General features: G+C 34.9%; 1 protein-coding gene across 10 annotated transcripts in view; it reads left to right on the forward strand.

The window, feature by feature from the left end:
* CCDC88A (coiled-coil domain containing 88A) overlaps positions 1 to 14102 on the forward strand; it is a 113026-nt gene that overhangs the window by 77194 nt on the left and 21730 nt on the right. For 7 of the 10 annotated variants that reach the window (XM_058551214.1, XM_058551215.1, XM_058551218.1 and 4 more), the window contains exons 17-21: positions 1563 to 1704; positions 5223 to 5387; positions 9942 to 10103; positions 11079 to 11356; positions 11575 to 11718. In XM_058551214.1, coding sequence (XP_058407197.1) covers positions 1563 to 1704; positions 5223 to 5387; positions 9942 to 10103; positions 11079 to 11356; positions 11575 to 11718 — 891 coding nt within the window. The remainder of the gene's footprint in view (positions 1 to 1562; positions 1705 to 5222; positions 5388 to 9941; positions 10104 to 11078; positions 11357 to 11574; positions 11719 to 14102) is intronic. The other 3 variants (XM_058551217.1, XM_058551209.1, XM_058551212.1) reach the window with 1 other exon arrangement.

The following is a 14102-nucleotide window of genomic DNA, read 5'->3' on the forward strand; positions in this document are numbered from 1 at the left end:
GTTCTTTTCCTGTCTTCTCTTTCAATATAGTTTCCTAGGGTTATGTTCTCAGACCTCTTATTCATTCATTCTACATGCTGAGCATTCCCATCCATCCTCTCACCTCATATCCATATTATTCTCTGCTTACTGGATATCTCTATCTGGGCAGTCCAGAAGCAACTCACCATCACAAATTCAACATATCCAAAGTCAGACTCATTAAATGCTTTAAAGATGTTGACTCGAGCTGAAACCAAAATGAGTGAGATTTGTTCTCTATTCTTTTTTTTTTTTTAATTTTTTTGAGGAAGATTGGCCCTGCACTAACATCTGTTGCCAATCTTCCTGTTTTTTCTTCTTTCTCCCCAAAGCCCCAGTACATAGTAGTGTATCATAGTTGTAGAGTTGTAGCTCTTCTATATGAGATGCCGCCTCAGCATGGCTTGTTGAGCGGTGAGTAGGTGCGCGCCCAGGATCCGAACCAGTGAACCTTGGGCTGCCAAAGCGGAACGCATGAACTTAACCACTACGCCACTGGGCTGGCCCCTTTGTTCTCTATTCTCAATTAACTTAAAATCTGGTTGAGAAGAAAATATATACATACAAATTAATTACAGTAAAAGGCAGAATGTGATAAAATTTCTCATATATATAACTTTAGGTTTTTATTTGGTTTAGTCAGGGTTCTCAGGTGTAAAAAATAGATTAATCATAATCTCTAGTTTATGATTCACTCTCAAAGTGTTTTCATGCACCATCCTTTTTGGAAAAAAAAAATCTTAAGAATAATATACATGATAATACATAACCCCCAATTAAAAAGACAACTAAAATATTGACATTCACATCTATCTGCCTCTTCCCCCTCTGTCACCAGTGTTCTGTCTTTAGTATATCATTCCCTTTTTAAAATATTCTGCAAGTACTTTATACTCTGAAGACAAAGTCTTAGTGAGTTTTAAGTAACTATTCATATGTCCTTGTATAAATACTTTACACATTAATATTGTAGACAAATGCTTGATAATATAATAAATCCATCTGCTGCTTCTGTCTATAGATTCTATTTTTATAAACACCTAAAAGGAATATTTTGAGACTTAGATCTTCTGGATTCCTTTTTTGAGCATTAATTTTTGCTTTTGACAACCTAGGCTGTACTCTGGAGCTCTGGTTACTGAGTGATTTTTGTTTCTTTATGGCCAGGGATATTTTAAAAGGGGGAGTAGGGCAGTAAAAGGATAATTTAATTTGCCTCTTTAAAACAGAGATTTTTTTTTTTTCCCCCCAAAGCCCCAGTAGATAGTTGTATGTCATAGTTGCACATCCTTCTAGTTGCTGTATGTGGGACGCGGCCTCAGCATGGCTGGAGAAGTGGTGTGTCGGTGCGCGCCCGGGATCCGAACCCGGGCCGCCAGCAGCGGAGCACGCGCACTTAACCGCTAAGCCACGGGGCCGGCCCAACAAAGACTATTTTAGAAGACCTATTTATTGGCATCATTATCTGTGTTCATATATTATCTTTAAAAATAATTTTATGACCTCCAATGATGAACTGTATTATTTTTATACTTGGATAGTAGGTATAAACTTTTGGAATCAAAATTAGAGTCCACTCTAAAGAAGTCCCTTGAAATAAAAGAAGAAAAAATTGCTGCTTTAGAAGCTCGATTAGAAGAATCTACAAATTTTAACCAGCAGTTGCGCCAAGAACTTAAAACAGTAAGTGATTTCCTTGGAATGAATTTTAATTGTCAAATATTTGGACAGAAAAATGTAAAGCAGAAAATAAAAATGTAACATCATTTTATTAATATTTTGTCTATTTCTTCCTTTTTCTTAAATCTGAGAGTATTCTTAAACAGATCTTTGTCATATAGTTATGAAAAATTGTATTTTGTCTATACAATATAATTTATTCAGTCCTGTTTCATGTGTGTATGTCCCCCAGGCAGTTAGGGACGTATCAAAATGGTGGGTGTGAGATGGGGAAAAGGCAGGCTTATTTCATTGGGAAAAGCTCTCGTCGCAATACTGACACTTGACTCTGACACTCTTTTCCTATTGAGAATCCAGGTAAAAGTTTGATAGGTAAAGATATGGTTATGAGGATGCCATGTAGAGGGAAATGGTATGTGTGGTATAAGAAAGCACCTGATCTCATAAATTTGAAGTCTTTTCTAGACCTGTTTTCTTGTCATATTTGGAATTATCCAGTGAAGTAAGCAAGGCAGGGACAACTGTGTGTTTTCCTTACTTGAATAAATTAAAATTAAAGGGGCTTGCCCATTCCATAGGGTTAGTATATGGTAGATTGGTAGAATCATGTTATGGCTTATTCTCCCTTTTTCGTCTCCACAGTGCTACCAAGAATGGTTTTACAGTCAACTAAACATTCAGACTGAGAAGATTACTATAGGCTACATTTAGAACCTTTTGATTCAGAACACTTATAGGAAATACAAGTAGATAGCAGGCACTGTCAGTTGTCCATCTTCACGTAGTCATCTAAGAGTCATCTTCCCACCAGATGACAGTTCAGGTGCAAGAAGATGAGATTCACATTGGGTGTGTGCAGGAGCTGCCCTGACTTTTGAGATTTCATGCGCAACAGTCATCATCTCTTGCAACAACTCCAAAGGCATAGATTTAAGATCTCCACAATGGATATACCAGTTTTAAGAGTTACTATACTCAGAGTAAGTTCAAAGATATGGCTTCCTATTAGGTATTTATGATTCTCCCAGTCCGAATACAGTTTACCAGTCGGGGGTCATTTTTCCCATAAGCAATCTTGCCTGGTAACATAGAACATTCCAATTTTAGTAGGTTTCCTGAGAAACGGTTACCCAAAGATGAATTTCTCATGCAGAAAGGGAAAAAGATTTTGTTCCCTATTTGCCCTTACCATCATTGCTGGTATTTGTCTTAGATATTACCCTGGAACATATATTGTTACTGAGGAAATTCTAGAACTTTGCTCAGTTAACATATAAAGGGTTATCTAAAAAATAAAGTAAAACTTGGTGCCAGGCTTCATTAATCTGCTTTATTTCCTGAATTTTTTACCCTATTAAGCAGTATCACTAGATTGCAAATAAAGTCAACTTCATGAAGCTACTAAGCTAGGAAATAAGTGGGTTAGGGTATAGGTTGGTATATGTGTATTTCAAGTCTAAAAGGTCGAGATTTAAAATTCCATTGTCTTCCTCTTCCAGCCATTTTGGCATAAATTTTTAAAAATAAGTAAATAAATAAAAAGCTTCCTGTTGTAAACATGTATTCAACTAGACTTATACTGTCCTAATTTTTAGTACTATACGTGAAGAGGTATATCAGTTGAAGATAGACTATGAAAATTAAATATGAATAGTATGAGGCCTAAAGTAACTATTAACGTAGCATGACAAAGAGGTATAACTAATATGCCAGCAAAGAACATAAAATAGTATCATAAAAAATCCAAAAGAAGGCAGAAAAATAAAAAAGGAACAAAGTACAGATTGGACAAATAGAAAGCAAATAGCAAGATGGCAGCTTTAAACCAAACCATATCAGTAATCACATTAAATATAAAAGTGTAAACACCCCAGTTAAAAGCAGAGATGAATAAATTAGATAAAAAGGCAAGACCCACCTACATGTTGCCTCTAAGAAAACTTGATGGAAAATATGTCATTTTCTGTGTGAACATAAATTAGAGATTTTGATTAATGATACATAAGGTAAAGGAACCATTTTTGAAACTTAGTTGTAAGGACACTGGGCTAAAAGTGAAAGGCTTTGAGTTTTACTCTCAGCTCTCCTTCTTAGTAATGGCGTATGTCTTATAAACTTTCTAAGTCTAGGGATAAGACCCTGTGGGAAATTAATGTAAAATAGGAGACTAGAAATGATGTCACCCACCTATGTTATTAGGGAACTAAAAGTAAAAAAAACAAAGATACAAAAAAACTGGAAAATCAGGATCCCAGAACACCTGTTAGATCACTTGCCAAGCTTTAAATTACATTCTATCTTGGCATCTTTTTTCTTTGGTCTCATGTCATTATTTTGTAAGTCAATAGTAACAAAATTTATTGTTGAGTTATAAGCTTTCTTAATAAGGTTTGCATTAGATGTTGAATTATTTTAAACATTTATATCCTTGCCTTAATAGAAAGTTTGGGGTTAATTTAGAAATTTATGATAAATGTCTCCTAGGATAAACTAGTGATTCAGGATAAGTATAATAGTAATCACTTTAAATTGAAGAGAGCTATTAGGTAATCGGCAGTTTTGGTAATATAAGATGACCAAGTTGTTAGTTTTGAGTTGGCTCTCTTAAAGTAGGATCTGGTTGTAATTACACCAGAAAACGCTGGATAAGATATATCCTTGGATTGCTCCCTTTTTATAAAGTAATTTGCAGTAATTATATATGGATCAAGATCTGAATAAAGAAGTCATTAATTTATTTATTAACATAGCTCATTCTGGGTGACATATCCTTCTTAAAAGGGCAGACATATATAGATACTTCCTCAACTTTAAAGTATTTTTTTAAGATGAATTATTACATGTTTCAAGTCTTTATTTGTTTTTTACGTGGGAATCTCTGAAATCTCTAGATCAGCTATAGATGGCTCTAAAAACAATTGTTAGTATTAGCAACATGTCTATGTCCAGTTAATCTATTCTTTTTTTTTTTCATTTTTATCGTAAACAACCTGAAATTACAGAATATATTGTAGAATCGTGGCACATAAGCAGAGTATATTTAATATTTCTAGGAGGAAAAGATTTGCATTTTTCAAAGCATAAATTGTGATCATGATAATAAAGATAATCATACATGTTATTTATCACATTTTTTTTTTGTTTTTTTTTTTGGTTTTTTTTTTTGTGAGGAGATCAGCCCTGTGCTAACATCCGCCAATCCTCCTCTTTTTTTGCTGAGGAAGACGGCCCTGGGCTAACATCTGTGCCCATCTTCCTCCACTTTATATGGGACGCCGCCACAGCATGGCTTGCCAAGCAGTGCGTCGGTGCGCGCCCGGGATCCGAACCAGCGAACCCCGGGCCGCCGCAGCGGAGCGCGCGCACCTAACCGCTTGCGCCACCGGGCCGGCCCCTTATCACGTTTTTTAAGTAAAGCGTCTTTCGCATTCACCAGACCAGTGCAGAGTCAAATTAGTTGTGAAAAGTATAACTTTGGTGATTTTTTCCTCCCAATTAAAATATTTTAAATAAAATTTTAGGTGAAAAAGAATTATGAAGCTCTCAAACAGAGACAAGATGAGGAAAGGATGGTACAGAGCTCTCCTCCGACTTCTGGTGAAGATAGCAAATGGGAGCGAGAAAGTCAAGAAACGACTAGAGAGCTTCTGAAAGTTAAAGATAGATTAATTGAAGTAGAAAGAAATGTAAGTATTTTTAAATTTTTAGTAGGAATAAATTTTTTAAAAAATAAAGGATTATTAGATATGTAACTCAGAAAATTTATCTACTCTGGTTTTGTAGCTTTGTTCATTTTATACTTTGGCTGATTTATTTTATAATATAAAGACTAAAGAACTAATAATTTAATATACTTTTCTCTATCACCCTCATGTAAGTCCATCAGCTTTATCAACTCTATCTTGAAAATATAATCCAAACACATCTACTTCTCTCCATCTCTGCTATTACCACTCTAGTCTAAGGTACCATCATCTCTCATCTGGACAATTAGAATATCCTCCTAACTGGCTTCCTGTCTTCCATTCCTAATCCAGTTTAACCCATTCTCAGTGCAGTAGCCAGAGTTATTTTTTAAAACATAATCTGGGTCGTGTCACTTTCCTACTTAAAATCTTCAATGGCTTCCCATTTCAATCAGAATAAAATCCAGATTCTTTACTGTGTCCTATAAGATCCTTCCTGACATTGCCCTGCTTATGTCTCTGACCTTATACTATTCTACTCTTCCACCTACCCTGTTTATTAATCTAGGGGTAATATTATTATCTGTTAATATCTGGCAGACACAAAACAATGCATGGCACATAATAAGTAAATTAATTCTAGTCATATTGACATTTTCTGCTTGTTCCTAGCTCAGGGCCTTTCTGTTTGCTTCCCCTACCTGGAACACATGGCTGGTTTCCCTCCACATTCAGGCTCATATCACGTATCTCCTGCAAGAGGTCTTCCCTGCACCCTTCCCCCAGTGAAGTAGCTGTCCCCAGCCAACACTGTTCGTTAGCACACCACTGTCTTATTTATTTTCTTCATAGCACTTTCACTAGTGAAATTATATCTTTTATTCATTTATTTGTTGTTTTTCTACTGAAAAAAAGCTCCTTGAAAGCAGGTAGCTTTCTTTTTCACCACCGTACCTTCAGTATGTAGAATAATGCCTGGTAGATAGCAGACACTTAATGAATATTCACTGAATAAGTTCAATAAATATTTGACAATAAACAATAATCAAACAAATTCAACAAACATTTATCCTTCAAAGATGAGTAAGCTGAAGGAACTTACGTGCTAACAAATAAAATAGTTGTATGTTATTTTATTTGTTTTTTTTTTGTGAGGAAGATCAGCCCTGAGCCAACATCTGATGCCAGTCCTCCTCTTTTTTCTGAGGAAGACTGGCCCTGAGCTAACATCCCTGCCCATCTTCCTCTACTTTATATGGGACGCCGCCACAGCATGGCTCGACAAGCAGTGCGTCAGTGCACGCCTGAACCAGCGAACCCTGGGCCGCCGCAGCAGAGCGCATGCACTTAACCATTTGCACCACTGGGCCGGCCCCTAGACGTATATTTCTTTTACAGATTTACACCTGTGGGATCACACTATACAGTATTCTTATTTGCATTTTTCAATTATGTTATCTTGGAGATCTCTCTATTTTAGCAGATAGAACTCTATCTCATTTTCTTTAATGACCACATATTATTCAATAGTGTGGTGGATGTTACCATAATTTATTTATATAAATTTCACATTGATGGACATCTAGGTTATTTTCAGATTTAGTTGCAATGAAAATCCATGTGTAACATGTTTATAGGGTGGTAAATTCCTGACAGTGGAATTGATAGACCAAAGAATATATTTATACCTGTGTGTGTTTAATTTTAATTGATGTCATTGTATTCGCTTTTCAAAATCACATAAATTTTCAGTCCCACTAATAGAGTACCTATTTTTCCAGATTAACATTGGGTATTACCAGCCTTTTAATTTTTGTTAAAGTGATAGAAAATATTTTAATTTGCATGTTTTAAATTATTAGTGAGCCATTTTACATCTTGTCATACATTTATTAGCCATATATGAATACATATTTTTAATTATTTAGTGATATATATACACACACACACCTCTATCACTCAGATTAATAATTACATTTCAGAAAATTCAGCTGGCATGTACAGTTCTATAAGGTAAATCTCTTTTCCCATCGACTTCCTTAATAAATTTCTGTTGGAAGAAAAATTACTTGGTTGTCATATTTTAGCCATTTTAGATAAATTTATAAAGATGGCTAGCCCTATATTAGACTGCTAATTTTTGTGCATTTGCCAGTATATTTGCTAACCTCATACTTTTCCATCGTAAATTTTTTTCTGCTCTGATATATCCTTTCTACTCTCAGTTATCTCTTCTATTCATTATAGACTATAGGAATTTTTCTTACTCCTAGGGATACCCAGACTCATCATTAGAGTTTGTACATTTTGGTGTCTAAAGAGCTAAACGATAATAGTACTTAACATATGTAAGTGAAATATGCTTCACTTTGGTGTGTCAAGATGGTATGTAAATACATCAGTATTCCATGTTACTTTTCCAGTGTAAATTTTTGTCATCCTCCTTATTTGAACAAATGAACAAAGGAGAAATACAATATCAAAACCCATCTTAAAGCAGTTTGCTTCCTCAGCTTTGATTTTATGGTATAGTACGTGGATTAAATCATGATTTGTCTTTTATACAGTGACATGTGGTGTATATAACATGAAAGCCTATAAAGTGAATGTTATCTTTGTTCCCTAGTGTAGATATGACAAAAGTGATTTTTTGTGATTCAGTTGTAACTTTTATGCATATTGAAGTTATGTACAAATTCTGGCCTTTTTGTATATTAAAGTTTTATTTTAGTTTTCTAGAGGGTTCTTTATTTGTACTTTTTTTTTTTTTTTTTGGTGAGGAAGATCAGTCCTGAACTAACATCCATACTAATCCTCCTCTTTTTGCTGAGGAAGACCAGCTCTGAGCTAACGTCTATTGCCAATCCTCCTCCTTTTTTTTCCCCAAAGCCCCAGTAGGTAGTTGTATGTCATAGTTGCACATCCTTCTAGTTGCTGTATATGGGACGCGGCCTCAGCGTGGCCGGAGAAGTGGTGTGTCAGTGCGCGCCCGGGATCCGAACCTGGGCCGCCATTAGCGGAGCGCGTGCACTCAACTGCTAAGCCACGTGGCCGGCCCCAGTTGTAACTTTTATGCATATTGCAGTTATGTGCAAATTCTGGCCTTTTTGTATATTAAAGTTTTATTTTAGTTTTCTAGAGGGTTCTTTATTTGTACTTTTTGATGCTTAACTTATTATTATTTTTTTTGGCGGGGAAGATTAGCCCTGAGCTAACATCCGTTGCCAATCCTCCTCTTTTTGCTGAGGAAGATTGGGCCCTGGGCTAACATCCGTGCCTGTCTTCCTCTACTTTGTATGGGATGCCGCCACAGCATGGCATGACAAGCAGCACATTGGTGCACGCCTGGGATGCGAACCTGTGAACCCCAGGCCGCTGGAGCAGAGTGCATGAACTTAACCACTATGCCACCGTTTTGGCCCCTTAACTTATTTTTTTATGAAATGTTGTTTAGAAATAATCCTGAAAATATAATATCCATGACCAACATTTTAATATATATCACAGTAAATATAATGATCTATGATTTGCATAGTAATTCAACTATTTAACTATAAAATTGAAATATGGCCATATGTACTGGAAAAATTGAAAGTGGTATGTTTTATTTGAATTTGCTCCAGAAGTTCTATAAATGAAATAGAGTTTTAGTGAGTGTTTTATACTATGAAAAAAATCACTAAAGAAAATATGTAACATCTGTTAGGTCTATTATGGACTAAATTTTTTAAACAGATGGTTAAGATTGTTCCTGTTTCTCTTCCAAGTATTTGTGTTTATAAAATTCTTAGCTTTGCTGCTACCCCTGGGACCAACGCTCACCTATATATATATATTTACCTTTGGACAATTAGAAAAGATGCACTTCATTGGCTAGACACAGCCTCACACACCTCTAGGCACTTTAGAACAGCGTAAAAACCATACAACTGAAAATCCCATTCTGGTTTCTTACGTTAATAAATATATTTAGAATATAATATTTTATTTTTCAGACATTATAAAGCAGACAGACACAATGGTATATTAAAGTTTTAGTATTATTGCTTTGTTTTTCTTAGATTAAGTATCTATTTACAATTTGGGTTAAAGGGGAAATGTTTTGTCTTTTTCTCTTTTAAGATTGTTGGGGGCCAGCCCCGTGGCTTAGCGGTTAAGTGTGCGCGCTCCACTACTGGTGGCCCGGGTTCGGATCCTGGGTGTGCACCGATGCACCGCTTCTCCGGCCATGCTGAGGCCGCGTCCCACATACAGCAACTAGAAGGATGTGCAACTGTGACATACAACTATCTACTGGGGCTTTGGGGGGGAAAAAAAAGGAGGAGGATTGGCAATAGATGTTAGCTCAGAGCCAGTCTTCCTCAGCAAAAAGAGGAGGATTAGCATGGATGTTAGCTCAGGGCTGATCTTCCTCACAAAAAAAACCAAAAAAGATTGTTGGGATTTGTTTGGATTGTAATGGTAATAAATACTGAAACAAAATTGTAGTATCTGTTAAACAGAAATATGTTTGATGTTGCTTTTATTTTTAATATGTATGTTTTCTTTATTAAGAATGCTACACTGCAAGCAGAGAAGCAAGCACTGAAAACTCAACTGAAGCAACTTGAGACACAGAACAATAATTTGCAGGCTCAGATTCTTGCACTTCAGAGGCAGACAGTGTCATTGCAGGAGCAGAATACTACTCTTCAGACACAGAATGCCAAACTTCAGGTTGTAATGTAATGTTTTGGGGATATGCAACCAAACTCTTGAATTATGCTATTAAAATAAAGATGACTAGACATGGTAACATTGTTTCTTAGTGAATTTAACAATTAATTGAAGATAAATTAAAATATTCCTCTTCAGTGCTATGCCAAACTTTGAGATCAACATTTTTTAAATGTCAGTCTTTAAATATTAATTAGTAAATTCACTCAACAAATATAAATTTAAAAAGATAATTTCATTTATGTTTACTTTATGGACTTTCACCCATTTAATAATCAGGTAGAAATCCTTGCTTTAGAATATGGTTGCAGCATACCATTCCTTATTTCATTTTTACAGCTTTCTTATCAGTTAAAATTATTGGAAAACAGCGCAGCATGAGAATTTTCTCTTCCAACTTGTCCTTAGTTCAAAGGATCCATCTTGCACTTAACACTGCCAGTGTCTTTTCAGATAGAACAGTTAGGTGGGGGAAAGTGCAACTCTCTGAAACCTCTTAAAGAGCAGAAGAAAAGAAATTCCCTCTCTGAATCTTTAAGTTCTTCTTTCTGTAACTCTTTTCCAAATGGTAAAGCAATACTAATTTAATTTAGGCTCTTGAGAAAATTTCCAATTGAGTTTTCACAAGTAATTTTTCAGTTCTATCAATTCTCAACTTCTAGAAAATGATAAACTAGCATTTCAAATTCTGTTCTTTTTGATGAGTGGAATACAAATTGTTGCTATTCACCTTCATTCAGAATATTTCAACCCAAAACATGTCTCGTAGTATATATATTGTTAACACCTACCAAAAATCAAAATTAAGTGGTAGCCTTGTTCTTTGGGATGCTAAATCCAAATTTTTTCAGTATGATGTGAATATATCTGCTATGATTTATTTGCACTTCCTAAAGTTAATGTAATCTTTTATTTTAAAAAAAGAACAACATAAGCTATTTTTCTTATGTCTGATAACAGTTTGCATTCTTATAGGTTGAAAATTCCACCCTTAATTCCCAGAGTACCTCACTTATGAACCAGAATGCACAACTCCTAATCCAGCAGTCTTCCTTAGAAAATGAAAATGAATCAGTAATCAAAGAGCGAGAAGACCTGAAATCTCTCTATGATTCTCTGATCAAAGATCATGAAAAGCTGGAACTTCTTCATGAACGGCAGGCTTCAGAGTATGAGTCTCTCATTGCTAAACATGGAACACTAAAGTGTGCCCACAAAAATCTTGAGATGGAACATAAAGACCTTGAAGACCGGTAATTTATTACATTTTCTTGTGAATTTAAAACCAATTATCTTTGGGTAATATAAAAAATTTTATGTGTTAAACAGGTCTAAGGTAATTTATGTAGGAAATTTACATGAATTTACATGTCTTATGTGATACTTATTAAGTATTACTCTTGTTTCCTTCATTTCTAAAATATTTTTTCTAAGGAAATATTATAAACTAAATACTTAACTTTTTTTCCAGTTACAATCAGTTACTAAAACAGAAAGGACAGTTGGAAGAATTGGAAAAAACACTGAAAGTGGAACAAGAGAAAATGCTGCTTGAAAACAAAAACCATGAGACTGTAGCTGCAGAATACAAGAAACTTTGTGGTGAAAATGATAGGTAATAAATATTTCTATATTTTAGTTTCATAATATTCATTACATCCAAAGTGTATACTGCCACTTTGCACTACCATCCATAACTTAGAATTTTAAAAAAAAAGACCCTAGAGCAAGAAGTAAATTACCCAACAAAATCATGCAGCTGGTTAAGGAATGGCTCAGACAAAAACCTAGATTTCCTGTTTTCTCTCATTGTTTCTCTCTTGATTTATTCAGCTAATTAAGTTTTTAAGTCACATGATATAATGATATTTCTGTACTTTGGTAGCATTTATGTACTTTATTGAGATAGAATGTAATGAAACCTGATTCTGTGTCTTTTTCTCTTTTCACTAGTCTGGTATCCCAGTTCTTGTCTTTTGAAGTTGCTACAAGTGAGCTGCCTTATAATTTCCTAGCTGATTGATTTATAACTTTTATTTTTAACTGTCTTAGGTATTAATGATCTCATATTGCCATGGGGCAATTATTTTTTAATTTGAAGCCTTGGGAAAATGAAAACTTGCTAACTGGTAATTAGCCTGCTTCATAAGGGTACGTTTTCAAAAGTTTTGTAGAAACCTTTGAAAAGTTGAAACACCCTAAACGTTTGCACTTCAACTTACACTGCCATAGCTCAAGTGCTGAAAGGCAACACACAAAATTCAAATGGGGGTCATTTATTGTGTTATTTGTCCCATTATGAATTTAATACAATCCATTTTTAGAATTAAACCTTTATTTCTTTTCCTTTACCAAAAAAATCCCTAAGCTTCTGGAGCCGTTTTCATTTTCATGCTCAGTAGTTTTTAATTTAGTAGTTGTTACGACTGGAAATTCTGTACTGGGGGATTTGAACTTCAACAAGCTCAACACCAAGCTAGAATGAAGAATGTGTTTGTACAGTATATGCAGTAGAAGACCAAATTGTAACAAGTTATAGAATACAAGGACAGGGTGGCTTTTATTACACAGGTAACGTTGGGGAATGCATTTACTATGGGGAATGCATTTACTATGGAAGTCGCATCTTGAACCTAACTTTTTTCCATTGTTACAATTCAAACTAAACTGGGACACTTTGTGAACTTAGGTAGGCTTTCCAGGAATCTAATTGTGTACATTACTCAGGAGCCTCCAGAGAAGGAACTCAACCTAAATGATAAGGATAAATTGAGGGTGATGAGCTTGAACCAGAAGGTTCTGTAGGCTTCAAAGGGAAGAGTGATCCTGAGTAGAATATTTTCTGTCTCCCAAAGCTGTTCTTGCCTAGGTTTTATATACTCATGTCTGTGTTCTAAAGGAAGAAAAGCCTTTAAGTAAAACTTGAAAGAGCTCTTTCACCAAAAAAAGATATTTATGAAGACTTGTCTGAAGAACAATGGTTTATCCATTCCTCTAAATAGCCTAAGTTTTAATATTAGATAATGCCATACCAAGAAACTTTCTTAATGTGTACTAGGCTGTCTTGGCCTCTTTAGAATTGTGTTCACTGAATTGCGTTTTGGTGTTAATGTTCTCAGCTTTGAGGGACAGTGTAAAAAACTTTCTTAAAGAATTCATTTTAGCATTTCCCATAGAGATGATGTTGAGGACATTGTTTATCTCTTCATATCTTGCCCACCATGAAGCATCAGTAGGAAAATCTTTGATATCCATATGTATTGTTATACTATGTAGCTGTCTGTAGGTGTCAGTGAGGTTTGACCAGCTATTATTCTCATGGCACGCATTCATTCATGGATTCAACCTTTTTATGGAGCATTTACTGTATGTTTATGGCCTTGCCGTTTTTATTTTTTTACTGTGTTATCTGATTTTTTTAATGTGTTTGATTTTTTTAATGTGTTATTTTATCACTTATAATTCTTGTAAGCTGACTCAAATTCTTTTGGGAATGAGTTGAAGTAAGTTACTAGATGTTCTGAACAAGTACCACCCTGAGCAAAAACTTGGTTTTTTTGTCTACCTCCCCCTTTTGTGGTTCCTGATCTTAATGCCATAAGATAAAGGTTGGTAAACTACAGTCACCTCAGCAGGCCAAATCCAGCTTGCAGTCTATTTTGGTATAGCTCCCAAACTAAGAAACAATTTTTACCTTTTAAAAGGTTATGGGAAAAACAAAAGAGAAGAGCATGCTGTAGAGTACATGTGACTCAAAAAGCCCATGTAAGGTATTTACTCTCTGGTCCTTTACAGAAAAACCTTGCTGATCTCTGCTCTTGGAGATCAGTGGACCTTGTTCTGAAGGTATAATAGTGGAAAGAAACAGAAAAGGCTATAGTTTAATTTTTATAAAAAATCCAAAATTTATCATTAATAATTGGAGACTGTATAAATATGAATAATTTGCCACAACTGCAGAAATCTCAGTAACTAAAATTTTGATTTAAGCCTATATAT

This window comes from Diceros bicornis, chromosome 12 (genome assembly GCF_020826845.1).
Source record: "Diceros bicornis minor isolate mBicDic1 chromosome 12, mDicBic1.mat.cur, whole genome shotgun sequence".
Lineage (NCBI taxonomy): Eukaryota > Metazoa > Chordata > Mammalia > Perissodactyla > Rhinocerotidae > Diceros > Diceros bicornis.